Genomic DNA, 18,681 nt, shown 5'->3' on the forward strand with positions numbered 1-18,681 from the left:
TCGTTATTGATTAGTATTCCAAAGTAATATTCCAAAGTCCTAGTTGTATCGGCCAAAAGGAAGCCGTTCGTGTCATGTGTTGCGCTACGTTTCCATCTAAAAACACACGTCATATAATGAGGAGCTGGTTTAACCGATTATGGCTGCCCCACACGTTACCATTGGGTCAGACTGGCGTTGTCTGATATTGGCGTAACAAAATATAAGGTTTACAACTCCATAAAACATAGACTGCGTTCTGTGCTTCAGAAATATGTGAGCATGTTCACATAACAAAAATTATGTTATCTGAAGCTCTTGTTCCTTTCTTTCTCTCAAGAAACTGGCGTATATGTAATAATATCTACATTGAAGCAATTTACAGGTGCACGAGAGGTACAACATTGTCATAGGATTTAACAAAGAATACAGGTTCAGAAAAGTCAGTAGCATCATGTAAACTGTTAACTTGAATGACACACTTCTTCTATTCTTTTTACATATTTTACATATTTCTGCTACATACAAATTACATTTTTGCTCATACGGGTATAACATTACAATGAAAATAAGTGATATCACTTTTGTCACATTTTGTCTTAAGTAAATTTCAGGATAAAGACATCTAAGTCAATACATTTTTCTAACTCTTTTAGGGTTGAATATCTTCTCTTTGAATTTTTGAAAATTTTCTCTGGTTTCCTTACTATTAAATTCTATTGAAGTTTCTTTAACTCACTGACCTTAACAACAACCTATTACCAAATGTCAGACTCGTAAAAGCGTGAAATTGATTGAAATTTAACATCGGTATAAATATGCTATCGATATATATGAAGTTTTTGAACGTATATAGATCATTGTTTTTGAACACCTAATAAGACCGTGGATTAAATGTACATTGCATCGAAAGCAACGTTTGTACAAACATTATTCACACATGTCTAATAAACGGTAAGATTCTGACATCACAAGTCATGTAGATAAAAGTAGAGACGTCAAGTCTAAATGTCATCGCCGCTGCCTAGAGCTAACAATTAAAAGAGGCTTAAGAAAAAAGACCTACAACAAATGTTTGTTGTCATTATTTCGTTTGCTCCTAAATACTTATTTACTTGCCGACTGCTATAATGTTAACTTCTGTTCAGCAAATCTTATACTAATACGGCCCTGTATTCCCTCGCGGTTCATGATCTTGTGATTTTCAGTTATAGCCTTTAATCCGGTTAAAATAGGATTTCTTGTGCAACTCCAAATATAGTGATTAACAACAAGGATGCATTGTTTTGGGTGCCAATGCTTTTACTTTCAGTAACGTCTTCTGCAGTACCAGCAGATAATGTCTTTAAAACAAATTCAATTGCCATCCTACAATCAATAACTCTTGCGTACGGAAGGTATGGTTATCGATATATGTATGGCAATAGACATGTACCTCTTATTGAATTAGCTAATATCCCTATACAATACGCACAGCCAATCTTTATGCCTGTGAAAACAATTAGATGAGTAGAAATCTATTTCGTAGATAAGAAGACAACTTGTCATCTATTCTGTAGTGCAAGAGTTATTGGCAGTATGCATCCATCATTTATAGTTGACAAGCGTGCAGATGTAAGGAATCACCCATCTCGAATCACTTAGGATGACTGTTGTACCCATGTCTGAATAATGTACTAAAAGGTTTTGTTCGCCTCTGCACCATAAAAGGAGATATGTATAGACGTGAAGTTACTAGTGCAGGTTCACATCGGTAGACTGTCGTCTCAGCACGTGATTCTTCAGACTGGTTCGCCGGTTGGAGTTCATCTGTAGGTAAACAGTTGTAAACAGCAGTTTAAAAATGTATTTCTTGTACCACGAGATAGGCAATGAGTATAAAACTGAATGTTACACTCTCACACGTATAATCATTGGTGTTTTTAACAGTTGATAATACTAGTGCGTTGTGAAGAAATGCTGCACAGGGGAAAAGAGATTTCAAGACCAATGAGTTGTTGTTTTTTCTATTGCCAAGTATATCATTATCATAATAACGTTTTTGCAAGTTCATACCCTAGGGCTAATTGCGATCAAAGCAAACTATAATAGACAGTGTTGGTTTGGCCCCATTCCACTAGAAAGCGATCACCGGTCGACGGCTCGTCCGTCCAAGTAATCTATCTAAATCCAGGTCGCAGCTAGGTCACTGCCCCAGTGGAACTGGAGTATAAGCTATTAGAGTGTCTGAGCTATCTTGTGTCGGCAGTGGAATATGTAATGCCCGAGGTATTGGTGTCACTATAGTATGGTAGTCTGAGTCACACAGGCAAACCCTCCATTTGTATGCATTGTGGATGATGCGATGAAACGCAATTCCATTTCCTTTCTGTCTGATCTAGCCCAGGCCTTAAGTATGAGTCATCTAAATGTATTCATTAGGTAAATGGCATTATGAAAGTGAAAACATAGTAAAAATCACGTACGCAACCTACGACCTATCGGTATAAATGCTACGAAAACATTGCAAAATGACTATTCGGATGCGTAAGAAATCAACGGTCATCAAACAGACCACTCTCCCCAGTACACTGTTATCCAATGCCGAAATCGACATTCCAATACAAGCCATTCTTCTTTGTCACAACCTTCCATTTGCCACTTTGGCAATTCCTCACTCCGTCTCGCTAACATCGATTTGCTGCGGAAAAATTCAAACTACTTCTTTATTGACCTTTCAAAGAAAAATAACAAACATAATCACTGAACCAATTAATGAAAAATGAACAATCAAGAAAATATCAACAATAATCTGACCGTTATCTACAATATTAATAATATACCAGAAATTCAGAAAGGTCTAATATAATGTAATTATAACAAGAATTCCAAACAACTCACCTTCTTTAACTTTTCTCCGAAGTTGCAGAAGCGATAGTATATGACTTGGACGGCCGTGACGACAACAGCCAAAATGGCGGCCGCTCCTAGTACATAGAAAACGCCCAGGAAGATGTCCAGACCCAGTGCCGAGGCTTCGTTGACATTAGACGACTGCCCATCAAGTGGACAGCCGTCCTTGGGCCACCATTTGTCCCGTAGTTCGCTCATCTTTCCACTTTCTTGGAGCTTTAATATTCTGAAGAGGCAATACAATAGAATTACCTTTTGTCCCTCGTGTTCTTTTATCTGTGTTTGCACTTCTGTTTTTGACGATATTAAAGTATTAAGAATTTTGATTCGTACCCAATCCTTAGTAAACAAATGCAATAGAATGTAATGTAAAAATACTATCATAATTAGTAGTGCCAATATTTCATATTGCTGATTGAAAGCTCTGATGTTAGTTTGTTAATGATTACTTAAAAACTGTTATAATTTTGCCATTCTTCATTAAGATGTGCCAGTTGGTAGGACTTACTACACAACCTGAATTACGGTTAATTTACTCTTAATCATTGAATAGTGAAATTCATTGTACGCAGTCAGATATAGATGCTAGTGTTTGTCGATAATGATTATAATGGTTCTCTTAATGTACAAAAAAGGCTTCAATATCCACCAAGTGAGGCACAACAATGCCGTAAAGGAAGCCATTAAGCCTGTCTGAAGCAGCATGGGCAGTGGGGTGTTATGTGTCTATACCTCTCTAACCGATTACGGGTACCTATTTCTACAAAGGTGGATGAGATAAGCCATGTAAAGTGCCTATCCCAAGGACACCACGTCCAGCCAGGAATGCAAAGGTTTGAACCTGCGACATATCGATCTCATATGTATTCACTCGGACATTCTACCGCCACAATAACAACACTGATATTAGTAGTCATAGAAATAACATACCCCACCGACAGCTGCTTTTTGATGGCACTTCCTCTGCGCGTGGCAAACCCATAGCCTTTGAACAAGAACGGTTTTCCCAGGAGCATGAGCTCACAGTTTTGATCAGTTCTCACAGTGTACTCCAGAAAGGGCGTCTCCTCGATCAGCACGTACCGCCCAGCACGAACCCACTCCACGCCCTTCATGCTGCTCGGGGGGAACATTTCAGTGGTCTGCATCGAATCCCACATCCTCTCGTACACAGAGCCAGTGTCTATTGGTGTAAAAAGACATCAGATATAAGAATCAAGTTGAGACATCCCTGTAAACTATATCCGTTGATAGTTTCATCAGGCTGATGAATATCTGAATGACAAAGCTCTATGCACGACCATACATATATAGCCTGGTGACCTCTCATGAGTGTCTTCAATTTTCTTGTGGGCAATAATGATTACTATATTAAAAGCAATTCAATTTCCATAATTTCGGCAAAACAACAAAGAATTCTCTCTGGCGTTTCAAGTGACATCCATCATTCTTCTTCAGTAACACTAGAATAAACAGTTCCTTAATGAACGTCACTGGAATAAACAGTTCATTTTAGTGGCCCTGAAGGAGAGTAGTGGATGTCACTTGAAACGTCCGGCTGTAATCTCTGAATCTTATTCTGTGGTGCAGATTGAATTGTCTCCAAACATTACAACAGAGATGTCGCAAAGGTTGCCTTGGTCTGGTATGTTCCATTAGTTTACCAACAAGAGCTTTACGAAGGTTCTATCATTACTCGAGGTAAAATGAAATCTATGTGGACTAGATTGTTGGGGAGTGAAATGAAAACTATGAATATGAAAAAGGGAAATTAATATTGATATAGTGCAGGATTGTAAAAAGAATGATTACTATAGTTCTAGCTCAGCAAATAGCTATTCTTCCACTTCCTGTACAGATTCTACACGTTCACGGAAATTTCCCAAGCTCTTGCCGGCAAGCACAATGAACAATTGACCACGGCTTAATTTCCATTGCTAAGAACTGTGGACCTTTCAGGTAGCATGCATGTCGAAAGAGCGACACATGCAGCCGGAATCGAACTCACGGCTTCTAGTTCAAGAAGGCAACGTCGCTTACCACTGCACTTCACAGTCATGCTATACTGTAAAGTTCTCATGTTAACATACCCTCCTTTCGAAAACATTGAAACTATAGTAAGAGTTCTTCATCGAAAAGCATGGTCTGAGGAACGCAGCCTGTACTGAGCGTGACCAACAGGGGCTTCTGATTTGAGTCACGTGAGGTCAGAGTGCGAAGCCGCTAATTTGATCTGCGCTCCCCAAACTTTTGGTACCTACCTACTTGCCCCTTGAAGAAGGAATAGAGAAATGTTTCTTGTGTCACGCCAAACGGGATGGAGTTTTGAGACGCCAGATCGTCAATAGACTTGATTGGTGAGACGAGCCGCTTGACGGTGAGGAAGGCTGTGAGGTTGGCAGTGTAGGTGGAGATGACGATCAGGGTGAAGAACCACCAGGCACCGGCCAGGATACGGGAGGGGAGGGAGCGGGGCGCAGGCTCTCCTCCTGGAATATACGCAAAATTTGGTAACATTACGTACTAGTTACTTGAAAACCTCAACCAAATGCGCAAGAGGAGAGACTGGGACGCAACAGCCCTTTTACAACGTTTCATCAACAACTAAAGAAGTAACTTAAACTTCTGCATGACGCCACGTTTGAGAAGCTAGCCACGAGTTTCTCATTATTGATATGCAGTGCTGTTCGGTTGGAAGTTGGTGTAAAACCCATTTCGTCTTGAGTTGGAAATTAGACTTAAATCTCGCCACAGAACAAATTCTCCATCACATAATATATGGACTTTCAAAGGTAAAGGTGTTTTTATAGCTAGGAAGTCATAACTCACCTTTCCGGACGATCGACCAGTACGTCAGCCACAGACTATTCTTGAAATTGAATTTGCGGTCGTTGTAGTAATTCTGGTCCCCAATATCACATTTGAACCTAAGCAAAAGGCAATTCATATGGTTGATGATGATAGCTATGTATATGTAACTTTCCATTTATTCTACGCTAAAGGAAAGATACGGACAAAAGAAGTATCTTTCGAATGTACACAATTTCGAACTTCGTAGAGCAATTACAAAGATAAGAATCTGTAGTCACAAACTGAATATAGAAGCCGGAAGATATTCTAAAATTCCCCGTGACCAGAGGTTTTGTCCATTCTGCCCAAATGAGATCGAAGACGAACGTCACTTTGTTATGGATTGTTCTCAATATGATGACAAACGCACAGAGCTGTTCACATTACTTTCCGCTCGCTCTAAAGACTTTGCTACTCTCTGTTCGATAGATAAATTCAAGTACATTCTGGGAGGCGAAAATCCACATTGTGTACAAGTAGGCAAATATATTCACGATTGTTTATACCGTAGAACCAATAGTGTAAATGACATGCTAGACCATTTATGTTGATGTATCCATACCTATAGATATCCATATATATGTGTTTAGTTGTACTGTAAGTAGTTGTTATTCATGTAGACCTTACGAAAGTCGCTGTACTTTTGTCGTTGTCAATAAAGATTGTATGATCGTCACTGGTAAAAAAAATAAAACGTATTAATCTTTTTTAACTAACCTCTTCTATTACTCTCAAAACTATCGCGAACCATCATCTGATATTTTCGGGCGTATTGCCCAAACTGAAATATGCTATGACATTTTGGTGTGTAGTTTCTTAACTAAGTACTTAAAAAATCTGAGCAGCTATATAGGTAACTACAATCTCAATATTTATTTGTAATTGAGGGAACGGTATGTTGAAGGATAGAGCACACCTTAGCCTGCTGGTGACATACAGCAAGATGGCGGTCCCCAACAATGCTCCCAAGATAGAAAACCATACGGTTCCTTTGAACGGCTGTAGGAATGCGAAAATACTGGTTCCTTCCGGTTCCGGTTTCTTCATGAGCAGCCCTGCGCCCAGGTCCATGAACGGGTTGGTGAAGTCCACGACCTGTTCCCTCTCCGAGCTGATGGTCACCGGAGCTACGGCAACATCTGCTCTCTATACCATGTGAAAAACACAGAACATCACAAAAAAAGTTCAACAAACTTAAACCTTTTGAAACTATATTAATAGAAAACATCTTTCCAGAAGATAATAAAATCATTTAGTAACATCCAAAATTCCAAATACAGAAAAATAAAGAATAATAATTCTTAAAAAAAAATGTTTTTTTTTTTAATATAAAACATGCGTGCAGTTGTGCTCCCATTGCGTTTGTATTCTTGCAATGAGAGTTCAGTTGCAGACTTTGCACAGTACTTTGTGAGTCTCGCAGCCAAACATGAAGATAAAGCGAGTGACAGATAATGAAGCCACCCTGCTAAGTAATTCTATCCCCGCACCGTGTGCGACAGAAGGAATCATGTCCCAAGTGACATTTGCACTAAGTGACAAATGCTTTCTGTCGTCGAATCCTCCCCAGAATTAGAATTACAAGGGATGGTGATATGGCAGCAACTGTCATGGTTGTTTCTTCTTGTCATGAATCCAATCTTTACGTGAGTTTTGCCTGTATGTGAGTTTTGCCTCTATGTATTTTTTTCCAATTCATTATAATGTGTATTCATGGTCAGTGAACAACAGGAAAAAACCAGACAACTAAAGCTATGCTTTTGCAACTATTGAAATCTATGCAAGTCTTTCTGTGGGGGGTCCATATCAATGCTGATCGATAAGCTTTGGTTAAGTGTCTGGGACAATACAATTTGTCTCGGAAAGCTTTGTTTGTACTACATAATTATTTTTAATTGCCCTTCACCTGAAATTACTTTTAAGATCGAACTGTAGGTAAGTAATGTAACGTTAATGGGCTTACACCGGACATTATCTCTCCGATCACGCCGCTCCACTGTGTGTTGTTCTCTTTGGGGGCGCCGTACTTTCCATCTGGTGACACGTACAGCTCAAAGTCGAACCCCAAACTAGACGACAACTCCTTCACGATGTCTATCACGAACCCATGGAAATCGGTACCTTCGTCTGTTACCTTTTTTGTGGCGTAAGGGTCTTCCTGTATAGATACAAATGGACATTTATTCTTTTTGATGAATACGCTGGGATCACAAAAAATACAGATACTATTTTGCACAGGGAATTGTTTGCTGAAGGGTGTGCAAGTACAGAACATTTGAGACAAAGAGAATGGGCATCTAATACAGCGTATTCGATACTGAGTTAAAAGAAAAGACATCAAAGAAAACTCGTGGTAACGCCTCTGGCTCATTGTGATAAACAACCAAAATGGCCTAGAGTAGGTTAAAGTTGCGTTGATGGAATCATTCAACTGACATAACAAGTGTACATTCTTTTAGTCATGGATGGAAACACGGATAGTGTACGCAGCTGGTATCCTGATATCAGAATTATATATTCACTACGTGTCAGGCCATAGAGCTAACTTTGTTGTTCTTACCAAAACTGTGACAGCCTTTAAAGTTTTTCCCTTCAATAAGTCATCACTGCTGTCGATAAAGTCTTGTCTGCGAGTTACTTCAGGCCCTGAAAGGGTGAGAAGTGAATGTTTTAATCTTAGAAAATGCTTCAACATTCATCCCTCAGTCTACCCAATGTAAGCCAAATTAAACAAGAGTTCGTAGACCTCAGGCCTGCATGAAATGTATTGGGTGTCTGTAGATCTATTGGGTTTTTTTTTCCCTTTTCGTCCATGGTTGCGTGGTTGAAAAAGTGAGATTTTTACCGTGTTGGAAGTGCACCATGCAAAAGTCTGAAATTCCATTTTCGGAATGTGTAAGTTTGGGCATGGATGAACATTACTTATTTTGGACTTCTTAAGCATGTAACCAACCACAGAACCTTGAAGTTGTTGAGACGACTTTTCCTACCTTTCTTTTTTTGGGTCTCAGATGGCCCATGTAGTTATTCTGTCACATATGATATATTCAGTACTGATATCTTCCTATTTCAATGTACTGACCTAATGCAGCTGCTAAATCTCCTTAGTGTGGCAATGATATTCATTAAAGACTTATTTCTGGAGTGTTATATCACTTGACACTTGAAGGTTATTTGCATAATTTGACCAATAATATTTTTACAGTAATTCCATAGACAATATGAATAGTGGTAGCCCCATCCAGTAGCAACAGTTAGTCCCCAGGGTGGTATGATATTTTTATTCAATCCGTCCAACTAAAACCTAAATCTCTTGAAGTACCTAAGCCAAATTTAACAGCAGAATTTACTATTCAAAATGTCCTTGTCAATCCCATTCATAGATGGCAAGCTGCTGGCAACTTTAAAAAGTTCAGAAAGCTGTTGTAGTCAGAGTGAACACCCAGCAAACATCCCCCAAAATCAATGAGCAGTTGCTTAGAGGGGGAAAACAATTTCATCATATTTTTGTAGTAACAAAATGCAACAAACGATACTAAAGTTAAAACAGAACAAAACCTCTACCACTTAACCCTGCTCGTACTATAGATTAAGCAGGCCCAAAAATCAAGCGTATATGACTGAGCCCCAAACTACAAATTACCTGCATACAATACGGAAATGGCATCCCCAAAGAAACAACAAGAAACACAGGATCATACACATACCTTTCTCTTACACTCAAGCTCTATACATTTCTCCTCCACTTTAGAAAGTTGTATCTTCTGCTGATTGCCACACAGGGTAAAGGAACTTGTACCAGAACTTTAAATTCAGTACTACATGTACACAGCTCTCAAAACACCACAAACTCGGATTAAGAAGCAAACTCAAATTGTACCTAACCAATACACCAACAGATACTAGTACATCATCTGGCATGAGACAATGTTGATACAAAGTAACCTGATACATTGAAGGTGGCCCGGGCCAGATGACGGTTCTACACGGAAACTTAAAGACCTATCAATCAACCCAAACCCAAGCGTCACCTGTTTTTACAACCAAGCAGATATTGGGAGGATGCCCCAACCACACAAAACAGGGTCAACCTATACAGTATCAAGTTCAAGCACTAGGAGGCCCAAAATCAAACCTGACCACCAGGACACCACCAACAATTCACGTACCAAATAGCAACACAATGGCACCTTGCGTTCCGGAGATACAGCGCACACCCCGTGCCCGCACAAAAAGTAACCTAAAATGTCAAGTTCAAGCACCAAGGGCGCCAAAATCAAAATTGAGAATTATTCAGCCACCGCCAACACATGTGCCAAATATCATCGCGCCCGCACCAACCGTTCAGAAGATATAACTCCGGAAATACCCCCTCCCGGACACAAAATTCGACCTGCCGCGTCAAGTTCAAACGCGACAAGGTCCAAAGTCTATCCTAGGCAACAGGCAACAACCCCCCACCCATGCACCAAAAATCGTCGCAATGGCGCGTATCGTTCCGGACACACAGCGCCAAATGTGCCCAAAAAACACCAAAAATGCCACCTGCAATGTCAAGTTCAAACGCCAGGAGGCCCAAAATCAAACCTGAGTGTCAGGCTACCACCCCCAACCCGCGTACCAAAATTCGTCGTGCTCGCACCATCCGTTCTTGAGATACAGCGCCCTAAATAAAGCCCCAGCTTCCAAATTTTCCCACGCCCGTGAAAACCATACATGCATACATGCAGGTAAAGAACTGGTTCTTGTATGTATTGTCTCGTATGGTATGTATTCCATGCATATGTTTAATGCAACGTGATACGTTAGCAAATACATCAGATAAACCTATATTACCTAAAACGTTGAATGACATGCTGTAATGACATGCTGAAATTGTGTATGTGTGGCATAAATACTTGATCTGTATTAAACGTACCATTTTGACGTTGAGACTTGGCGGCAGCTTGCAACTGTGACAGGAGAACTGATGGACTCTTGGTTGACGTCGCGGCTGATGCAGACGACGATATCATGAGCGGGGCTGGATAGAATTAACAACAATGCATTACAAATAGATCATATTATTATCACAAATTACTGTAATCGTTTTTATACGCGTACGTCAGTTCGCTTGTGTCCTGGCTTGAGACTTCTGTAGTTCTCACTTAAGATATTGCAGTTCTTACTATTGTGTATTTAAGTAACATAGCATCTTTCTTTCGTATGCAGAATTTCGTTTTAGTAGCATTTTCACAGGAATTGCACTCTGGTATCGTTGCAGCGGCACTGTTCAAAAATTCAACCCTCGTCCCAACTACCAAGCTAGGACGCTGGAAATAATCCAGTGAGAACCCGCTTAGATCATAGCATTGATTGCTCTATAATTACCCCTTTGATCAGCCGTCGTATGGTGAAAATTGGCTGTCTCTTTACCGACTGGGGCATAAGAGTAAGATCGATTATTCCACCTTGCATTCTGGTATGCTTGCTTCCACAAATTGCCAGATGGACAAATTTATATCCAAGCTTTAGTGAGCACAGACTTCGCAGATAAATTGCAAGTTTTCGAAGAAAGTTGTCTATGGAATTCTCGCAACTATGATATAAGGATATTGGAAAGTAATGGTGGGCATGAAACAAGTGGTAAACTTATGTTATCCATGAAGTTACGTATGACACATACTCGTGGCTTCTATCAAGCGAAGAACAAACCTTGACAAAATACCTTGAGGTACCAAAGCATTGGCTTGTTGGTTGCAGTGCATCACTTGTTAACTTCGATAATTATTTGTTAATGGGCGCCAGTTGGCTGCAAAGATCTCTAATTACTATTTTATAAAGTAGCATTTTGTATCAACTCCCTCGTTATAACACATTTGGAATTAGCAGTATGCCTCAATAGTAACCGTAACGTAAGTTATGTTTTATAAAATCAAATCACCTTAGTTTTGCACAAAAATGTCAAGATACCATTCCTTGTTCATTGTCATGCTCATTGTCAAAGAATAGCTAGCGAGGGGCCATTTGGCATTTCCATCCTCAAAATGCATGAAGATATATCGGGACAACGGAAACATTTGGGACAGAGACCTTTGTGTGGCACTTTTACAGAACTGAGACCACTTTATCAGGAGGACAAAATGCCCTTCGCCAATGTCAAGTGCGTCTTTTCACTGTCTCAATGCCAGTGACCTATCACGATGCCGTCCAGTCATCAACACCAGATCAATAGTGCGTCTGGATTCAATCAGGTTAAAGCGGAACACGACTACAAACCTATTAACGTCTGCTGTTAACGCATTCTGGACACAGACTCACAGGCATTTCACATAATAGAAAGATCATTAGACCTAATAATAGCTAACCTTACATTGTCTTTGGCCTTTCCACTTAAAAACTTTCAGATGACATACCTGACTTTTTTAGTTACGTTAGCGGAGGTTTACTCAAAACAAGTCTGTACAGATATAGAGTCCACAAAATCCAGTGCACTAAAATGTTTATGTACATACTAATCCATACCCAAGGCTATTCTTATCTTAATGTAGATTTTTTCTAATTCGTAAAGATCTCGGGGGAAATCCAAAGGACTGCAGTCTGTAGACTTTATCGTTCGCTTATCAAGAAAACTGTTCCTTCTCCCTAAATATTAGTTTGCGTTCTGTGCCATACTGTCTCAATAGCCTACTTAACTAATCAAAATGGGGCAAGGACGTCATTTTGAAAGCTTGTTATCTTTTTCTTTCCCTGGAAGAACATATGAAGTCTTAACAGAACCTAATGAAGTACATTTTGATTGCTCTGTGTCCCTGCTGAGTTGTGAACCACCTTTGTGATTGGTGTTAACGACATAAAGATAAAAAAAGTAATAACTGATACACATATGCGAGTTTGAAAACTTGAGCCATTATATCTCTCTTTGGTTGTGAATGAAACTCAATAGGAACAAAAAGACAACGGCTTCATCGCTGTCCTTGTCCTGTATTTAGTTTTAGTCTTTTTCCCAGCTGACACTGCAGGTAGTAGGTAATTACCTTCTAAAGAGCTCGATATCTGTTTTGTTTCCCTTGGTCCCTATAATGGATAGTTAGGCAATCTCACCCAAATGGTCCAACTCAATCAACAAGGAGACTTAATTGATTGAATGTCGATAGATGGCAGTATTTCAACAGTAATGTCTGTCCAAGGATGTTCCTCCACAGGGAGTAAAGTTAGAATCACCTTGTCGGATGTGAGCTTTTAAAGTCAGTTGAATATACAATTTTCCATGCTTCGCGAGAAGGTAGAATTCTTTTACATTTCTTATGTTAGTTCCAAAGAAAACGTCCAACTAAAGGACATACATGGCACTAAAAGCAAAGTAGTTAACGTACATAGGTATCCATAAACCCGATAAATTACAGCAAATGACGGAAGCTAATTACCGTTTTGCATTAAGAAGCCGCTTAGCTTCCCATTTTGAACATATTTTCTTCCAAGATGTACCTTTTTGTCTGGGTGTGATATTTTCTAATTTTGAAAATTATAAAACACAAGACATAAATGCTTAGAAGCAAAGAGACCACTGACTAAAAATGAAATGTTTTCTCAACAGAGTAGAAAGGTAAAGTTCCATGTGAATAATAATGCTAACTTAATAAGTTATTCGCATCTTCATGGTTTGCATGTGGGATATATGTGGTTGCAGTATATGTTTTCTTTTTGCTAAGTCATACAGTGAAACTGTACATCTTGGATTTTCTCCTCTTTCGAATTTCATTTGTTTTACCAGAAACAAAATCTTTGCAACCATTAAATATAAAGCCAACCAAACAATGCAACTTCGGGACACAATCCAATTCTTCAGAAATCACACATTTATTAATAAATATGCATGACCGCCATTAAGAGAGATGAAAATATGTATTTGCTTGTCTGTTTAATCTCATTAATTTGTTGATGGCAAGAAAAGACTATGAGCTATCACCATTAGTGGTGCGATTCGCAATGAACAAATTAGTTTTATAATTTATGTTATTTGAAAAATTGAGTTTACCCTAGGTCGGGCAATTTGTCTTCAGCAGTACATGTTTGTGTCAAAATCACCACGTACATGCGTGAGTCTTTCTAGGCTTAATTACCCATATTATGTTTCATATATCCAATATTCTTTAGTAATGACATTCTTTCATATCTATTGTTGTCAACTTTGCAGTGTAGATTTGTACCTAGCATGTGTCTTTTTCAGTTCGATGAGAATTTTTGCAAAAATACATAACATCGTTAGCTAATGGCGCTCGAATATAAAGTCAGCGCAAAATTTATTTACAGATCACATATAGTGTTCAAAAATTTCTTTTCTATAATAAAAGAACGTTTTATGGTTTCTTAGTGCTAGATGAGTTTGTATTATTTGAAGAAGTAGGATTGTAGGTAGTGGGCAGGTGGATACTATTTCAATTGTCAGTGTCGTGAAGTTTGGAAACGGGGACATTTTACCAGAGTTGGTGAATAGATTAACTACAGCTCTTGCTGATGGACAAACTGCAGTATGGTTATATATCTTCTTGTGTTTGATGGTGATAGTTCTGTAGTTTTCTGCAACCTTGTATGTTAAACTCTATCATTGCATTTCATCTATAGGGCAACATGAAGATTATAGTAAACGTAAAGCTGATTGTAGATCAAACAAAAGTTAAATTCAAAGTCATAAAAAACATAAACACCACTAGTCCTACAAAAATATAAGCTTTGGATCAAACGACCTAGTAGTCATCCTATTGTCAGTTACACCCTGTTTGTTTTATGGTGTTTGTGAAGAGCAACAAATCACAATGACAAATATTAGTTGATAGTAAAACCTGACCACCCTTTGTCGTATATCATATTGTAGATATACGACATATTGCATTTTAGCCTCTAGTCTGCATTGCTTTATGTGTCACCTTCAACCTTGATGTATTACTACCAGACAAATTGTGGAGCCCTCAAGCTATTTAAAATGAGATTATGACGACTATAAACAATGCTCGACTTACATTTAATTGCCTTTATTACCAGGCGTAAGTAGCAATTCAAAATTATGACCGGGCTTTGCCTTTCCGAGGCGCCAAGGAGGCTACAGAGGCAGTGTCTGAGGCGTGGTGATTTAGATAATGTTAATTGCTTAATTGATCCGCGCGCGGTTTCCCTGCTTCCTTCAGAATGGATTCTTAATTAAAGGATCAAAGTTACTGAGTTAAGAGACATCAGTAGTAAAGTGAGTAAGAATTTTTTTGTAATTTAGACCATCAGCAAGCTAGTAATTTTTCACATAAAAGCAGCAGCGCTTAGTAGAATACTCCAATGTTCTGCATGTCACCATTGCTATCTTTGGCTGTCTGTTCCCTTTTTCGAAATACTGTTAAATATTGCAAAAATAGCGATCGAGCAAAATAATTGCAAATAAAACGATATCGATCTCTAATACAACATTCTGAAATTAGGTTAAATTATGTGGACATTCTAGGTGGATTTGAAGATAAGAAAGCCAATACACCAATTGCGATTCTCAACGCACTTTTTAAAGGTCAATGCCATACATGAGCCAACGTAATAATTTATTATTGCAGCCACTCCTGTTTGACAGCACGTGGTCACGGTCATAGCAATGCAATGCCTCCCGGCCCAGTGGTGTCGCAAATTGAAGTATAATTAAACGGCTTATGCCGTCCACTGGAGGGAGATAGATGTACCAGCAGATGACGGATTACTCATTGCAAACAACCGTATCCACAGCCGATATGCACTTTAACTTCAATAGAAGGCACATCTGCGACAACCATGAAATTCAGTTAGTCCCAAAATAGCTATACATCAGCAACTATTCACATGAAGAACTATAATGGTACAGTTTCAAAAGATTTACTTTTTCAATACAGTTTGCTAAGATGGCGACTATGGTCACTGAATGTCAACCTTTTGGGAATGATAAATGCGAGCATTTTCAGGGTGCCGGTGGCGAAATAAAGCTATTGAAGATATTGTTTGGTATATTACACAGTTAGCAACAAAAGTTTAGCTGACTTTACAGACGTTATTTCTCAGGGGGCGTAAACAGCTTATTTTTACTATTAGGTCGGACTTAGAGATTGGTAATAATCATCTCGTGGCTTTTCTACGTGCTTCCATCTTATCTAACATAAGTCCAATTATATTGGCAACGCACTTTACAGAGTCGGCAGCTGTCTTCTGAACAAGCAAGGAGAATCGTCCTTCAAATCCGATCTAAATTTTCTATGAAAGAAGTCACACGCCATGCTAACTAGGGAAACCTGGTGTGTCTCGACTATCTAGGAGGACAACCTAATACATATTGCAGACTGATTTCAGCTAGCCCCAGCCCCATTTGCTGTATGCAGTAGAACAAGCGGTGATGATGATTAATTAGCTGACACAATGTTTCTTTTAGAGTGACAAATTGTAAGAAGTGTGGGATCAATGCACATAGTCAGTGACATTGGCAACGACTCAAAAATGAAGCTGGCGCAAGGACAGAAAACTTTAGGAATCAAGAATCAGATCAAAAGTATATTTCCAGCAGAACACAAAATGCAAAATTCTTTAATGTACGACCTTTGAATTGACGAACTGATATCTAACTATATTCGGTACTGCAGCACTGAGTGAAAAAAAAAATTTCTAAAAAAATTTTTAGTCTGCTCCTTGAACATCTGACCTTATGTCTGTCTCTATGTGAACTATCGATCAGCATTTCTGTTGTAGATGTCAGGGAATCTGTTAAGAACGCGTAAGACACCCATTTAACGCACACTCTCATTTGGGTAAAGAAACCATGACCTAATATAGCTCTGAAAAAATTAGTATGCAAAATCAGTATGCATCTACTGTACGTCAGATAATCTGGTAAAACACAGTAAGAAATGTTATTTCAAATACACTGAATTTGTCCTTCAATTTGTTAACTGTTTAACTTATTTCTTATTGCTCAACATTTGACCTTATGTAGCTAAAAGAAATATTGATCTGTTTGTCTGTTGTAAATGTCAAATAATTAAGTTTCTAAGACCCCTCCCCCATCAATCTCCTTCATCTTGTCCATGCTTAAGAACCCCCTCCTCGGGTCAGTAACTTAACGGAGTCATTGACCTTAGCAATGACGACATACCCGCCCCAGGTGGTGCGAATTCCCAGGATTATTAGACGGTTACTTACTTTAGATCAAACCAAGTAACCCCAGAGGGAGACGACCCAATATCTTTTTCCGATACGCTTCTGTTGGCAAGCTGTAGATTCATGGAAGGCCCATGGAAGTTATTGAACTCAAGGTGTGAATCAGTGAGAGGCGGGCGACTCTGCGTGGCGCAGAGGCATTGTATGTTCCACTTGTCATTAATCTTTATCTGTAATATCTGACTGAAACAGTCGCCATTTACTGCAGTCAAGGGCCATCTGATTCATGGGTGAAATTGTATGCCACACCCACGTAGTATTCTTAAAAGTTGCCAGACATTTGCGCTGACGAAAGTAAAATGCCAGCTGGAACATTTTTAATATTTTTATTTTTGAGATGACTAATAATAAGCGTGCAACGATACAAACGTGTTTCAAACCAATCGCAAGAAGGGTCTAAATACTCTACGGACTCTGTCCGTCTCTTCAATTCTTATCGTGTTCACTATCTAGATAATAGATGATTGATAGAGTAATAAAATCACCTTTTGTTTACTTCTCATATCCTAGATTAGCAGATAGGTACATGTAACACGAGTGAGAGAATAGATAAATAAACATCACTTTCAGAGTCGTGGGAATAGCGCCTTTCACAGATATGGATTACAGACTTAGCTATTTCAGTGTGCGCTCGTATTTGATCGGTGACATGTGTTGGACAAGTAATCGCCATTACCACGAATTTCTGGCTTAAAAGCCGTTTACAGAGAGACGTGCCGAATGGCATTCTGATGGCACATTCTTAAACAGCCTCATTTGTTGAGAACTTGTTGGGCTAATGGTTTTGGGCTAAAAATTTGCGCTCAGGGGTCAGACAGAGACACACATATACACACCGCTGACATTTGCTGCTGTTTCGTCTCTTTCGAAATAAAACACCTGTTGGCCTTGGTGGTAAAGTACGCCTGCTTAATAGATAGCTTTTCTTGAATTCATCAAAAAAAGCATGCCGATGGCAAAAACAAACTATAGACCAGAAAGGCAACGTTTTCCTGAAAATACAAAATGTTTTCCCCGTATCCTTTTGTCAAGCTCGCACACATTTGGCTCGCCCTACAAAAAACTACATCTACTAAGCCCGTCCTTTAGTATTGCATGTGAGTAAAAATGTGTTCTTATGTGTGATATACTAACCCAGTTGTAAGCTCTGATTGGTCCCTGACAGAAGAAGAAATAAACCGAACAGCAGGAAAACAATATGTGTTACCCTATAGGGGAAACTTGGACCACAATAAATTCAAGCTCAGATATCTCACATGTTGTAAAACAGCATAACCTTTCATGATGTGGTACCGGGTAGCAATATCCGTACATGTTCTACATGATGTATGGCAGGGGGAGCTCTATTTCCTTTAACCTGGAGTCAAGATGTTGTCAGGTGTTCGAGGTCACCAGTGAGAGACAATCTGAGCGAAAAGTCTATGAATACCTCCCGGGCATATTGGCAAAACGGTGAGCACACAAGGTACTGATGGAATTTGGTGCAATCAGCTTAAAGGGAAAAGTAATACTGCCGGGAATATAGACCATACTGATAATGGAGGTTGGTAGAATCGTTAAACATGTGCTAAACGACCACAGACTACATTTCTGTCCCTGCGTCTTCAATCTGCACGAAATGGCGAGCTTAAAAGTTCCGGTACGTACTTACATCTATTGCGCATTTGCAAAAGCTATTTTAAACCCATCATCAAGCCACCACCCTAGATAGGACTTTCAACGTTAGATGAATTCTAATAGAAACTCTAAGTTTATTTCAGCCTTAGA

General features: G+C 39.1%; 1 protein-coding gene across 1 annotated transcript in view; it reads right to left on the minus strand.

Annotated features, from left to right (window-relative positions):
• Nucleotides 1-42: 42 nt before the first annotated feature.
• The window catches only part of LOC118412539 (glutamate receptor ionotropic, kainate 2-like), a 32,990-nt gene continuing 14,351 nt past the window's right edge, over nucleotides 43-18,681 (minus strand). Inside the window, exons 3-11 of the mRNA XM_035815451.1 lie at nucleotides 10,640-10,744; nucleotides 8,282-8,367; nucleotides 7,685-7,879; nucleotides 6,638-6,867; nucleotides 5,701-5,798; nucleotides 5,133-5,360; nucleotides 3,802-4,054; nucleotides 2,860-3,097; nucleotides 43-1,788 (exon numbers count right to left, since the gene is read on the minus strand). Of these exons, the coding sequence (XP_035671344.1) occupies nucleotides 1,714-1,788; nucleotides 2,860-3,097; nucleotides 3,802-4,054; nucleotides 5,133-5,360; nucleotides 5,701-5,798; nucleotides 6,638-6,867; nucleotides 7,685-7,879; nucleotides 8,282-8,367; nucleotides 10,640-10,744 (1,508 nt within the window). The 3' untranslated portion in view covers nucleotides 43-1,713. The remainder of the gene's footprint in view (nucleotides 1,789-2,859; nucleotides 3,098-3,801; nucleotides 4,055-5,132; nucleotides 5,361-5,700; nucleotides 5,799-6,637; nucleotides 6,868-7,684; nucleotides 7,880-8,281; nucleotides 8,368-10,639; nucleotides 10,745-18,681) is intronic.

This window comes from Branchiostoma floridae, chromosome 3 (genome assembly GCF_000003815.2).
Source record: "Branchiostoma floridae strain S238N-H82 chromosome 3, Bfl_VNyyK, whole genome shotgun sequence".
NCBI classification, from domain to species: Eukaryota; Metazoa; Chordata; class Leptocardii; order Amphioxiformes; family Branchiostomatidae; genus Branchiostoma; species Branchiostoma floridae.